General features: G+C 36.6%; 1 protein-coding gene across 5 annotated transcripts in view; it reads left to right on the top strand.

Moving 5' to 3' along the window:
- Positions 1–14,462, top strand: part of ATX2 (trithorax-like protein 2) — a 40,154-nt gene that overhangs the window by 13,561 nt on the left and 12,131 nt on the right. For 3 of the 5 annotated variants that reach the window (XR_009439856.2, XR_009439857.2, XR_009439855.2), the window contains exons 22-24: positions 3,595–3,690; positions 4,616–4,719; positions 4,795–4,941. Coding sequence is in view for 2 of the 5 variants with exons in the window: in XM_059591297.2 (XP_059447280.1) it covers positions 3,595–3,690; positions 4,616–4,719; positions 4,795–4,936 (342 nt within the window). In the remaining 3 variants the exon portion in view is untranslated. Of the gene's footprint in view, positions 1–3,594; positions 3,691–4,615; positions 4,720–4,794; positions 4,942–13,345; positions 13,661–14,462 lie in introns of those variants that run through there. The other 2 variants (XM_059591297.2, XM_059591299.2) reach the window with 1 other exon arrangement.

Below are 14,462 nucleotides of genomic sequence, written 5' to 3'. Positions count from 1 at the left end.
CAGAAAAGGTGGATGCATGTTAATCTGTTGTTGTTTTTGTTCTTCTGTAGCCAATTACACATCTTATTATATAGGTTTAGAGAAATATTACAATGACCAAAATACCCACAAACCCTAATAACTCTTCTAACGCTCCTCAAGCTGGAGCATATGTATCAGATAAGCCTAGCTTGGAAGAAACAAGCAAATGAAAAACACCTAGAAAAAAAACTCTAATACTCCACCTCAAGTTGGAACTACTTGAAACACACAATACAAAGACTTATAAAAGTAAAAATAACAAGAAAATTTGCTAAAAAGCCGGAAAACACCAATAACTAGTTGGAAACCACTGCAAAATCCCAAGGCTGGTCGGATCTCAACAACCAACAACCGACAACTAAGAGTTGATCGGATCTCACCACAAAACACCAAGGCCGGTTGGATCTCATTGCAAAACACCAATAATTGGTTGGAAGCCATAGCAAAACACCAAGGTCGATTGGATCTTGCAACAAACCCAACTTTAGCTCCATGTAGCCCAGACCAACACGAAATGAGCTAAAACACCACTGAACCAGCAAAGAAATGTATGGAACTGGACAAAACACCTCTGAATTGTTTCTAACAATGACCTAAATACTCACAAACTAAGGTAACAATGACCACCACTGGAAACAAAGTGAACCGGATAAACCACCACTGGACCGGAATGAACCGGACAAAAACCACTTGAAGTATCTTTAAAAGATGCTGAACGGGTCTCAAACATACTGAACTGGATAAGAAAAGTGCTGAACCGCCTTAAAAACAACATAAACCGGTATGAACTGTCCAATAATCAAGGAAAACTGGCTGAATTCTGAATTGGAAAATAAGCATGACAACCGGCCTGAACCGGATTAGAAACAATGCAACTTAAGCTGAACCAAAGTAATCCTTAGCCTCAATTAGGATATCCTTATTCCCAAGAAGGAATAGCAACCCCCAGCAGCCAAATAGAGACCGTTTTCTCCAACCACGCTCTGGAAACTTGCCAGCGACGTTTAGACGTCCCTAGAAACGACCAGATCTTAACGCAACACCAACTATGACTGCCAAAGAGCCAACAACCACCAATGCTACAAACAATGCCTACAACCACTGCTTCTGGTTGTGACAGTGACGGCAACCACCACAGCCGTCGCCGGTGACACAAAATTTACCGTAAAAGACTGCATAAGGCCTTTGTAAACATTGAACTCGCCGGCAATTTCCAGATTTTGCTGGAAAACCACTGAACGCCACTGTGCGCAGCACATGACAACCAACTCGAACACCCAACAATACACATACCCACAACACATCTACGGCACTCCATGATCAACTTTAGTTGATTTTTTTTAAGACAATACCAAGGTACTGTCCGTGTGGGCTTTAAAGCCCGCACGGGTAGTGGTGCCAACAAAGAAGACTTTGCAAGACATTGAGGGATTAGAGAGGAAAACAAAATATACAGAGAAAATGAAGACTACAAACAAAGGGACTATGTATCTAAACCCTAAGGCCCCGTTTGGTTTGCGGAATAGACCCTTGGATTGGACTAGTTAACACTAGGTATAGCTAGTCCTTTGTTTGGTAACATTCTATTCCTGGGAATAGTCTATTTCCATGGGACTACTAATCCCATATACACAGGTTTTTGAGTGGCTTAGCTAATCCTTTCTTGTGGGATTAAATTAATTGTGTAAATTGCCACAAAAAACGTCACTTGTGGGATTAAATTCCGTTATCTCTCTCTCTCTCTAATTCTTCTATATTTCTCTCTCTCTCTCTCTCTCTCTCTCTCTCTCTCTATATATATATATATATATATATATATATATATATATATATATATTTCATTCTCTCTCTTTTTCTATCTCTCTTTTTATTTTCTCTTTGATTCTTCTGGTACAGTTTTTCTGTAAGCGCAAACGAAATTTTTTTTTTTTCTATGTCGTCTCCCTTCTCAGTATCGTTTCTTAGTTTTTATTTTTTTATTTTTTTTTAATTCTGTTTTTTGATTTCTTTTGATTCTCTGTACCGTTTCTCTTTGATTTTCTTTTCTTCGTTTCTCTGTTTTTTTATTTATGTGCCTTTTTTTTAATTTTTTTTTTTTTATTCTGTTTCTCCGAATCTCTGTTTTCTCTGTTTTTTCTCTTCTTTGACGAAGAAACATAATCTGCAAGGTTTTTATAAAATACAAATATATAATATGTTTTTTTTATTTCTTTTGATTCTCTGTACATTCTCCAACTATATTTTTTTGATTTCAAGATTGAGTTTGATTCTATTTTCTCCAACTATATATATTTTTTTATATAAATAATTTTGTAGCATAATTGCAAAAAAAAAAAAAAAAAAAAAAAGGCCACATACCTGACATGATTAAAAACAAAAAAGAAAAAGAAATTATAGTAAAGTTGTTTATGTTTAAAAAGAAGAAGAAGAAAGAATGAAAGTCCTTAATAATATAAATTATATTTGTATTATAAGAGGGTATTTTAGGAAAATTGATCACCATATGATTTCATTCATCAACATATTGTATTGTACTAAACGAATGAATATGATTAGCTAGTCTATTCCAGCGTTACAACCAAACAAATGAATAGGAATAGTTAATCTATTCCACACTCTTCTATTTCCAGTGGTAGCTAATCCTTTTCCAATGGACTAGACATTCCGCGAACCAAACAAGGCCTAAGGTTTTGATGCCTTGTTGTAATTTGCATGAACGGTTTAGACAGAATAGGTGAAGGCACATTACCGTGTTGTTGTTCTTGGTTCTTAATAGCCTACCATACATCTTATTATATAGGTTTGGAGAAATATAACAATGACTAAAATACTCACAAACTCTAATGACTCTCACAAACCCGAATAACTTTTCTAACAATGACAAAGTGCAATGTGATACCAGACCAGTCTTTTCTACCTGGTGGTCCATTTAAGTTGGAGTGCCCATCAGGTGTTTAGTTAGTTACAAATTATGAGGGGGGATATGAAGCAAAGAATAACTTTTATAAAGGAAATTGACTCACTTGAGGAATTTTTTTTTTTTCAAGGAAATTATGAGAGTATTATAAGTTTATTTATGCAAGCACTAGCAACAGTTTCTCTTTGATTTTTCCTAAATTTAAGGAACAAAATTACTTTTTGCTTCCCTATCCAAATACACTTCACAATAGCTTCTCTTATCTTTTCCTATATCACTTATATAAAAAAAAAACTTTTCCTATATTATTAAAATATTGTGGATGCGCAGGATCCGCATTAGGAATATATTAATGAAAGAAGAAAATCTCATACTTACCTGTTTCTTCTTTTTATAGCTTGGTGTGTGTGTATGTGCATTGTTCGAATTGCTTTTTTTTCAAATGTCTTTGAAGCCCACAATCAGGTGTATCTCTCCTGGTTTGTTTTGTTGGTGTGCTTGTGTTTCCACTTGAGATTTGTTTTTGTTCAAAAGATAGAAATAGGAATATTAATGTATGTATTTATTTGTTTTGGTAATTGTTGCATTGCTAGCATATGAAATGACAAAAAAATAAAGCAGCTCCAAAAAGTTGTTGAGTACATTTCCTCATGCAGGGTGCTGGCACTTATATGTTTCGGATTGATGATGAACGGGTCATTGATGCTACAAGGGCTGGAAGCATTGCTCATCTGATTAACCACTCTTGTGAAGTGCGTATCATCTGCTCCTGCTTTGCTTATGAAGTTTGTCACTCTTGTGAAGAATTTTTCATTTTTCAAAAAAAAATAAAAAAAATAATGATAATTCCATGTAAACATTCACATGGTACCAATCACATTAACCATTGAGATGCAAAGTCATATGTCACTGCTTTTGCAAAAATACTGATGCTTGGGACTGTATCTTGATCTCTCCTCCTAGGACTCTGCTTGGGCAGGAGTACACTAGGTATTGGTCTTCTGTCTCTGATAACAAAATGGGGAAACTTCACTTAACTTTTTTAGAACTTTTATCGCTTTTGCAACCACCCCCATAAAGTTCAAAAAACTCTCAATGTAGTGTATCGATAAAAAAGTTTGCAACGTCACTTGTCTCGTTAGGGTTTGGGGTTAAATTAGGTGGCAAAAGGGTGAAATGACCTTTATATCCATGTAAAATTTATAAAATTACAAAATTGCCTTGATTAAATAATTTTTTTTTTTTTTAAAAAGCAAGGCTATTTTGGGAATTTCTAAGTCCTTCCTTAAGATTTAACAAAAAATCCTACGTAGGGGTGACATTACAAACTTTTTAAAGTTGGATACACTAAATTGAAAGTTTTTAAACTTTAGGGGGATGATTGAAAAGCGATGAAAATTTAGGGGAGTTAATTGAAGTTTCCCTTAACACAATCTTGTGGGAGAGTTATGCTGGCTGTTATAATTTTATAGCAATAATAAGATAACTCCAGCTTTGGGACTTTTGTCTAGCCATTCACATGCATGTCATGAAGAACTTTATGGTGCTCTAATGTTACATGTATACTGAGTTTTTAGTGGAAGCAATGCCACACAAATTAATATATATTTTTTTAGTAGGGGGATCTGGATTTTAGATTGTTACTGGCTTACCTATTGTATTTTTTTTTCTGTGCAGCCAAATTGCTATTCAAGAGTTATAAGTGTCAACGGTGATGAGCATATAATTATATTTGCAAAGAGAGACATTAAGAGATGGGAGGAACTCACATACGATTATAGGTTTTTTTCAAGTCCAAATGCAGTTTTCTTTCGTATTTTCTTTAGGTGCTGAACTTTTTTATCTTTGTTTTGCAGATTTTTTTCAATTGATGAACAGCTAGCATGTTATTGTGGCTTCCCAAGATGCCGAGGTGTAGTTAATGACATTGAATCAGAAGAGCGAGCAGCAAAGCTATATGCACCTCGCAGTGAATTAATAGATTGGAGAGGAGAATGAGAGAGGTAAGCAAACATTATATCAGATCTTTTTGTCCTCTCATGTCTCTTTGTTTATGGAATTTCCTTAAGATTTACTTGATTCTAGTTTGGGTATACAAGTCATGAAATAAGTTTATACCTCGTACATTATGTCCTACTTTGTCAGAATAACAGTAATTGATTTATGCTGCATCTAGATTGTTAATTGATTAGGTAAACAATTGGGAGAGAGAATAACTGTGGCTGTGAAAGATAACTACATTTACTAGTGTATAATGAAGACTAACACCTCTCACCTGCAGTCATAGTTATAGGTCATATGATGTGGATTACTATTTTTGTAATTATTGTTTCCTGGCATCAGTAAGGTAAGGTTTAATATCGATGACATGATTAAAGTGAACATAAAATGCATTGGAAGAAAACAAGGACTTTGCTTTCCATATTTTTTTTAATTGGAAAAATTTGTTTTGTTAAAAGAGAATTTGTTGTGGAGTGGTGAAATACTAAGAAATAATCCTAAGTTTTAGATGCAATGAGAAGTGAAAATCATTAAGCTGCACACAATGTGGGATGAAATGGGACTTTGCAGTCATTGCTTCTTTTTGTCGAGAACCCTAAATGACCCTTGAATAATTTTGGTTCGAGTCTCATGTTAAATAAATATAATTTCTCTTGTGAACAGGGTCAGTCTGTGTTGTATTTATCCAAGGAATATATTCCAATTTTGACCCCTGTTAAGAAATCGAATCACTAAGTGTATCAAAACACAAGCCCATACGTTTTTCCGTTTTTGGTCCATTGTATGGACTATACAACAAGGGACAGTCCTCTTAAAATCTGCCTCCCTTGGTGTAGGAGGGAGTCAATCCCCAGCCTCTTGACAAGAGGCTGCTACCAATTTAGCTGGTTGTCACCCACAAACAATAACCTGTACATTACAAATGGATATTGGGCATATCAAAATCTGAAGGCACATACATTGCTAATGGTTCATATATTAAACGGATGCATCTACTTACATGTTAGAGCCTATATATTTTTACAAGGATCTGTCATGGCACCCATTTAGTTTAGGCACCAAGTAAAGGCCATAATTGATGTGAGATGGAGGGATTGAGGAATAGAAAGAGGGAAAACGTAGGTGCAGTTCCTCTGTTGGGAGCTAAAATTGTTAGAGGAGGAAGTGAGAAGCCACTTGGCCACTTTTTTTCTCCAAAAAGTGGAAGGATTTGGAGGGAAATAATGCGGCAGTTAGTAATGCACATTTTAACGTTACACTGACGAAATAAAGATTCCCTTTCTTTCTCTTATACATATCATTTCTTCATTGACTATGAAACAAGATAATTGAAGTTTCTGATGCTGGACGGGTTTGGAATCCCTTTGATTAAGGGGCTTTCTTGCAAAGAATGCAGTGGGGCTTCATTGGAAAGGATTAAAGGGTTATAAGGTCTTGATAGATATGCAAAATGAAAACAATCTGATTTTGCTAGGCCCCATTTTTTGAGGAGAGATGAAGATGGTGAGAACACTAGTGTCACAGAGAGCTAGAAAGTTTTTGTAAAAGGAGAGAATAGAGAAAATAATTTAGAGACTAGAGAAAGATGACATCTAGGTAGAGATGACACAGACAGAGGTGAGGAAAATAACCAACTAGTAACTTTAGCAAGCTGCTCAACTTGAATTAATATATAAACTTCAACTTCTAAAAGAAGTTGACCTTACATCTTTGTGTTACTACACTTGAAAGACGCAATGACCTATATGCTACTTGTAAGTTAAGTCTCTTGTAGGCTGCTTCTAAGTGAAGAAATAGTTCAAGGCTAACTTGAGATGGTGAACTATGTAACTTAGCAAGTGAACTCACAAAAAAGCCCTAAGCAGCATTCAAGTAACTTGTTAAAATTGGTTGCATTTTCTGATTGTGTTCCCTTCGGTGACTGGCCAGTGGCCTCCCTTAAGGAATCCATAGCTAGGCTGTCCTAAGATTCCGTCCTCACGGGGGGAAGGGGAGGACCGGATGTGGTGGATCCCTTCAAGAAAAGGGAAGTTTGAGGTACGCTCTTTCTATAGGATGCTTGCCTTTAAGGTGCCTAACCACTTCCCGTGGAAAAGCATTTGGCGCACCAAGGCTCCTTTGAGAGTGGCGTTTTTTGCATGGTCGGCTGCCCTTGGGAAACCTCTCACGTTGGATAATGTTCGGAAGAGAGGTATCGTTGTGATTAATCGATGTTGTATGTGTGAGGCGGATGGGGAGTCCGTGGATCATCTCTTTCTTCATTGTGGGGTCACGCGCAAGTTGTGGGATATTATCTTCTCTCGCTTTAACATGTGTTGGGTTATGCCTAAAAGCGTAAAGGAGATGTTTGCTAGTTGGTGGGCGGGCGGTAGAACGAGTAGTGCTGTGGTTTGGAAGATGGCTCCTCTTTGTCTTTTTTGGTGTCTTTGGAAGGAAAGGAATGCGAGATACTTCGAGGATGTGTCGAGGAATCTTGAGGACCTTATTCACTTCTTTTTGTACACTTTATTCACATGGACTACAGGCTGGCTTGCTCCTTTAGTGGTCAATTTTCCTGATTTTCTCTTTATGTTCTCTTCTTCTTTCTCCCCTACTTAGTCGCTCTCTTGTATACTTCCTGTGTACTTGGGTTGCGCTCCTCTGTGCTCTTTAATGCATTATTACTTATCAAAAAAGATTCCGTCCTCAATTGTTTCTAGCAATGGCTATGAAAGTGGGAATAGTTTGTCTAGCCATGCAATGACTGCTCCATTCGTTCATCTCCTTTCATCTCTGAAGCCTCCACAATCATCCAAACAGGGAAAAGTTCTATTTCTTGCCTTCCCTTTCTTGTCCCTCCATTCTCCTATCCTTCTTTTCCTTTTTTTTTTTTTTAATTCTAGATTTCTAAAGTCTGATCCTGTAAATTTTTTTGATCAGATAATATTAAAATTTCTACAAAATTAAATTTGTTTAGTGCTCATATTGTTTCATGTGTTACCATATTTGCGTGGCAATATTTCTTTTGAGATGAGAACAATGAAAACTGTCCCCATGGTTTTTCTAAAATTGTAAGTTATGGAGTTTCTTCAAGTCACAGTGTAATCCAAAATCTTTAAACTTATTATTTGGGGAACTATAAGAATGAAATGTTGAGTCCTTGTAGTTTAGATGTTTTAGTTTAATTTATGACAAGAATATCTTGGATTCTTAACAAATCTCCTAAAATTGCAATAGTGCAACATTAATTATTTCTTTAGATATTCTTCAAGGCCTTGTCTAATTTTGACCATGAGGTGTTTCCTTGGAAGACTATTTGGCGCACAAAGGTGCCTTTGCGAGTGGCTTTTTTCAGGTGGACCGCGGCCCTAGGCAAAGTTGACTCATGATAATCTGCGTAAGAGAAACCTTGTGGTGGTGGAGTGGTGTTGTATGTACAAGAAGACGGGAGAGTCAGTAGATCATCTTCTTCTCCACTGCGAAACCGCAAGAACTCTTTGGCATTCTATTTTTAGCCGGTTTGGGTTGCATTGGGTTATGCCTTGCAGAGAGGGATTTGTTCGATTGCTGGTGGTTGGGAGGACGTGCTCGAAGCGCGGTAGTATGGAAGATGATCCCTCTATGTCTTATGTAATGTATTGGATTGAAAGAAATGCTAGATGTTTTGAGGACTTTACTAGGACTATAGAGGAACTGACTCATCTTTTCTTCTTTACTCTTTACTCTTTGACGGCTGCTTGGCTAGATCCTTTAGTAATTAGTTTTTTTGACTTCGTCTTTCATTTCTCTCTCTCTTAGGTGCTCTCTATTTATACTTCCCGTGTATATGGGTTGCGCCCCTCTGCGCTTTTGATATATATCATTATTACTTATAAAAAAAAAAGATTATTTCTTTAGATATGTTACAACAATCACACACAGGTATACTAAAATTTATTTGGTTCTCTAAATGTGAGGTACGTCCACAGGTAGAGGCAATTACAAGGAAATTCACTATGAAAGATGTAATACAAAATAGTGAAGATAAAAAAACTTGGAACCCAAAGTCCTAATACACAAAAATCTCACTATCGCACAAAAGAGATTTTCTCCAAAAGAGAACAAAAATACAAACTTCTCTTTTGTAGGGACACTTGCAACTCCGTTTCTCTCTCACTGTCTCGGCTTCTTTTTTTCTTCTTTGTCATGCGCAGCTCCTCTAAACAACTCTTTGTGTTGCGCCTGATTTTCTATGTTTCACTCTTTGGCACACCCAAACAACTGGCCAAATAGAACAACTTATATATATATAGTGACCAAAAGTCGGTCAACACAAAATAATTCGACTTGAGAAATCTGTTAAAGTGTTGATTAAATGATTAAATTTATCTCTTCTTATCAGCTTTAGCTTTTGGGATAACTTGTAGTTTAACATGATATCAAGGTCAAGTTTAGTTTCCTGGGATGGGTGTTTGGAACGCGTCTGGTTTGGAGTTGTGTTGGCTCCCGCAGCTCTTGTACGCATGACGCTCTTGGAAATGTAAAAAAGACTCATGAGCAAGGAGGAGTTGGTCCAATGTGGTGATGAACTCACACATAAGGGGGAGATTGTTGAGTATATGTGAGTGTAAAAAAGAATAGAATCCCACATTGGAAATATATAAGAAGTGTGAGTGGTTAATATGGCATTGTTGGGCACATACTCATGGGTTTAAGCTTTTGGGTTGTGTGGTGATCCATCGACTACGCGCCTAGGCATAACCTAGGACAGCCCAAAACGACGGAAGAAGGCAGTACAAGGGGCATAAGCCATGTCACAATGAAGAAGGTGATCCATTGACTCCCCTCCATACCTCTTACACATGTAACATTTGTCCACTAGGATGAGATGCTGCTTGCTGAGGCTATCCACGATAAGTATCTTACCCAGAGCTGCCGACCATGTGAAAAGGCCACCCTCAAAGGAGCTTGAGTCCGCCATACACTCTTTCAAGGGAAGCACAAACCTTCAAAGCATGCCAGAGAGAAGGAAATATTTATTATTATTATTTTTTCTAAGCAAAAAGGGTAAGTCAAGGACATCGATTGTGGCTATCCTATCTGGACGTGACTATAGAAGCACCTACCCGCTGAGAGCCGCACAAAAGGGGCCTAGACAGTGGGAACCGTAGGCACTTCCTCAAGTCCGACTGAGCCATAGCCTGACCCAACCCCACCAAGGTATCAATGAGAATCTAAGGCGGTTAATACTAATCAGGCATATGTGGGATACAACCTTCTTTTGGAAGAGAGCCACCACAACTTTATCTTCACTTCTTCTCACTTTAGCCGAGTGCAACACCTGGAAAAGGAAGCAAAGACTCCAAATGAGCTGCAAAAGAGGCATCCTTAGCACGAGCAATACCAAATAATACTGGAAAAGCTGCTTTTAGTGCCATATCTCCACACCATTGGTCATGCCAAAATCTAATCTTAGAACCATCACCTACCTCAAATTTGATCTAACATGAAAATTTCATCTAGTCTTTCTTGATATTCTTCCAACGCCCCACCCCAAATGCTCACGATGGCTCAAGGGAACACCACTCACCCCATGAACTACCAAATTTAGACTCCACCATAACTAATTAGATTGACAAAATAATATGCACCTTCGTTTGAAGATATTGCTACTGGTCCCCAAATATCCGAGTGAATAGTACTTGTAGAATCCCAATTTGCTTGACTTAACACTATTCAACAAATTCTTCTTGCGAAGCTCAAACACATTGCATTTGCCGAAATGATCAAACCACATATGCCACAAAATTGAATCATTATTATTTGGTTTTGACGAAGTGGACGTTGCAACTCCACCTGTAAGTGTGATCTCGAGTAACTTATGCAAATTGCCAATTTTCTTCCCTTTCATTGCCACCAAAACACCTTTAATTATTTTCATAACTCCATCTTTGGCTGAATAACTAAAGCCCGAATGATCTAATGTGCCTAAGGATATTAGGATTTTTTTATGGTCTGGAACATATCTAGCATTAGTTAGTCCTTACAACCCCATCAAACAATAATGTTGTAACCAGGTGATCATATGAAGGGGAAAGTGGTATTACTTTATCTTCTCTTCAATCTTCACTCCAAAGTTTAACAACTGTGTATTCAACATGTTTACTTGTTGAGGTGCTCAAGCAGATCAAATAGTTTCCTCCATCTGTAATTTATATAATTGCTTCTTCACGTACAACTTATTTGTCAAATTTTTTGCCATACAAAGACTCTAATTTCTGCCTTCTCCTCATCAATCATATTATGAATAACTTTATCTGACAAATTAAGACGGATTGTATCGGCTGCCTTGACATCCATCTCTTTCCACTCATTATCATCCATCTTTTGGGTTTTTTTTTGCATTTCCCAATAATGCTTTGTAAACTCATTGATGAATCAAAAGATTTTTCATCCTGCTTTGCCAAGAAGAGATTGATCTTGCTATTAGACTTCTCTACTCTATACTTGGTGCTTGCCATATTTATTGTATCGTCAATCTGAATACCAAGTTTGGCTCTGATATGAGTTGTTGTGCAAAGGACTATAATTATGATAAATAAGATAAAATAATCACACATAGAAATACTAAAATTTATGTGGTTCTCTCAATGTGAGGTACGTTTACTGGCGAAGACGACCACAAAGAAATTCACTAGTAAAGATAGAATACAAAATAGTGAAAAGAAAATCATTGAGAAGCCAAAGCCCCTATACACCCAAATTTTTCTATCACACAAGATATTTTTCCCAAAGGAGAAAACAAAAACACAAACTTCTCTTTTGCGAAGGAAAATGACAGTTATGTCATTTAAAATGGCCCAGATAAGAGTTATTGCACTCGGTGGGTATTGCGCTTGATCCAAATCAACATGCGTGCTGCATGGTAATTTGATTTCTATTTGGCTTTTAGTTGCCACCACTAAAAAGTACTTCACATGCTTTGCTTTCTCAGCTTTCCTAGTTCTTTCTTGTTTCCTTATTTAGTGAGAAACTCATTTTGTAAGTAATAAATTTTAGTGAGTTTTACAAATTTATCCTTACATATTTATATGAGTGTTAACTTAATCCCTGACTTCAAATGTGAATAAGTTACTCCTTGGTCTACTCATGTCAATATTTTACCTAGTCAGGGAGAGCTTATTGTTGGCTGGCGAAGTTGTCTACTTCTACTTCTCAACTTTGGCATCATCACTTAGGACATGTATGAAGAGCATTGAAACTATTACACTTTGAAAATTGTGATTGACCCCAATCTTGAATTAATAAGTGAATATCTCAATTCAATAGAAAGTTCAATTTAGAAGTGCTACACTTCCCATTTTGTTTTTTTCCAAAATCTGCTCCCCAAATGATCTGTCACAATCTCATGAGATAGTGATACATTTTACCCCTTTGAACTATCCACCTATTTGCACTTTTAACCTCAATGTTTAAAAAGTGACACTTTACCCCTCCTCCTCCCCCCCTCCCCCACCCCCCCCCCCTCCCCCAAACTTCCAAATGTTGCAATTCGACCATTCTGACTTTTTTTTTTTTTTTTTTTTTTTTTTTTTTTTTTTTTTTCCAAAATGCTCTCATTCCAATTTTTTTAAAAAAATTTAAAAATTAAGGGGTGGCCGGTCTGGGGTGGCCAAAGCTACCCTCAGGCCCAACTGGGGTGGCCGGCCATCCCTTAATTTTAATTTTAATTTTTTTAACATGGGATGGGGGTATTTTGGGAAAAAAAAAAGTCAGAATAGTCAAATTGCAACAATTTGGAAGTTTGGGGGGGGGGGGGGGTAAAGTGTCACTTTTTAAACATTGTGGTTAAAAGTGAATGGGTGGATAGTTCAGGGGGGGTAAAATGTATTTTCCCCTCAAAATAATAAATTACATAGGATTGTAACACATCATTTGGGAAGCAAATTTTGGAGAAAAGTTTTGGGAAGTGTAGCATTTTTTTTTTGTCTACTTCGGAAATGTCTAGTCAAAATTATTTGAACTGGAGAAGTATTGAAATTTGTTCAAAATAATGAGATCATTTTTCTCCAAGTTGAAGTTTGTTTTGAAGCAATATTTGCATTTTTATTGTGCCAGTAATTAACTATACACAGTAAACGTCTGGACGTGTTGGGAGTTTGTGTTTTTGTTTTCTATGTTTTGTCTTTTTATTTTCAAGACAAATACATTGACAAACAACTCAAAATACAAAATATTTTTTACCTTTACATCACACCTCCCAAAACACATTTTCCAGCTTAACATATTGGTTCATGTCATTTATCTTGTCTACATAGGGATGGCTGCAACCTTTTCCCTATGTGTCTAGTCCTGGTCCTTCCAACTCAATGCTTTTCCTTGGCTGATATCTCTTGAGTAGCTCACCATGTTCTCTGTACTGATGGTTCTTCCCTTTTCCTTTTGCAGAAGTTTCTCATTGTAAAAATAGGCTCATCTGAGATCCTTCTGAAGACAGATCGTTTCCTCCCAACAATCTGCTCATCATCTGTAATTTGATCAATGCAGATAGGGTTGTAGTGCTCTGATCTCTTTTGGTCTGAACTAACTTGAGAATGGTGTCATAAAAAATGCTAACAAAATTTTAATTTCCATGATTGAAGAAGTACTTTGGTTTATCTTAAACTTCTACCATAGGCATACATTTGTTTATGCCGATGGCATAACTTTTGTAAAAATGCAATTAGAATGGTATAAAATAATTATTGATCATTGAAGCTTTCAGTGACCTGTCTCTCACTTTTTATTTCTTTTTTAAATTTTGTTTTCACCTAATCAATTGCGTAGGTGAGGTGCTCTACATTTGGGCCAGGGAAGTCTAATTCTCCTCATTAAAAAAAAAAAAAATCCCCCAAGTAATTATTGATCACTGAAGCTTTCAGTGATTCTGTCTCTGATTTTTTTCTCTTTCTTTTTTTCTTATTGGGAGTAATTCTGGTAAATTTGGATGGATTGAAACATTTATCTTCATCTTATATAGGTGTTGATCATATATTTTGACTATGTGAAATGCGATTGGTTATCATGCTCACAACTGAATGCTTCATGGGTGGGTCTGTTAGGTTATCTAATTTTTCGTTTGCATATAACATAAAGGAATTAAATGTCAAAAATACGTTGATGTAGATTCTGTAAAATTCATTAAAAAATGTTTAGTATCTAGTACTCTTGTTTTTGAAGATCATTTACATATTATTTAGAGCCTCAATGTTTGATCCAGGGTGGATGGTTTCTCTATATATTTCTAGCAGAATGTGTTGTATGTGTATGGAATTAGTAAAGGTTGGCTTGAATAAGCTATACCATTTTATTTTACTGATAAATTGTTATTATCTTTAGCATCATTGCGTGCCATGATACTTTTGACAATTTATATGGACATGCATGGGATTAGGGGTGTATTTTACTCAAATTCTGCCCCACACCCGCATTTGACCTGCGTGGGTTGGATTCGACAAGGCCAGATCAAGAGGCCAAAGAAGTTACTAATTTCCGACCACTTTAGGTCGGACGGTGGAAGAGGAGA

The sequence above is a fragment of the Corylus avellana genome, chromosome 4 (assembly GCF_965113065.1).
Source record: "Corylus avellana chromosome 4, dhCorAvel1.hap1.2, whole genome shotgun sequence".
NCBI lineage: Eukaryota > Viridiplantae > Streptophyta > Magnoliopsida > Fagales > Betulaceae > Corylus > Corylus avellana.
Note: the sequence above shows the minus strand (reverse complement) of the source record. Positions and strands in the feature narration are given on the sequence as shown.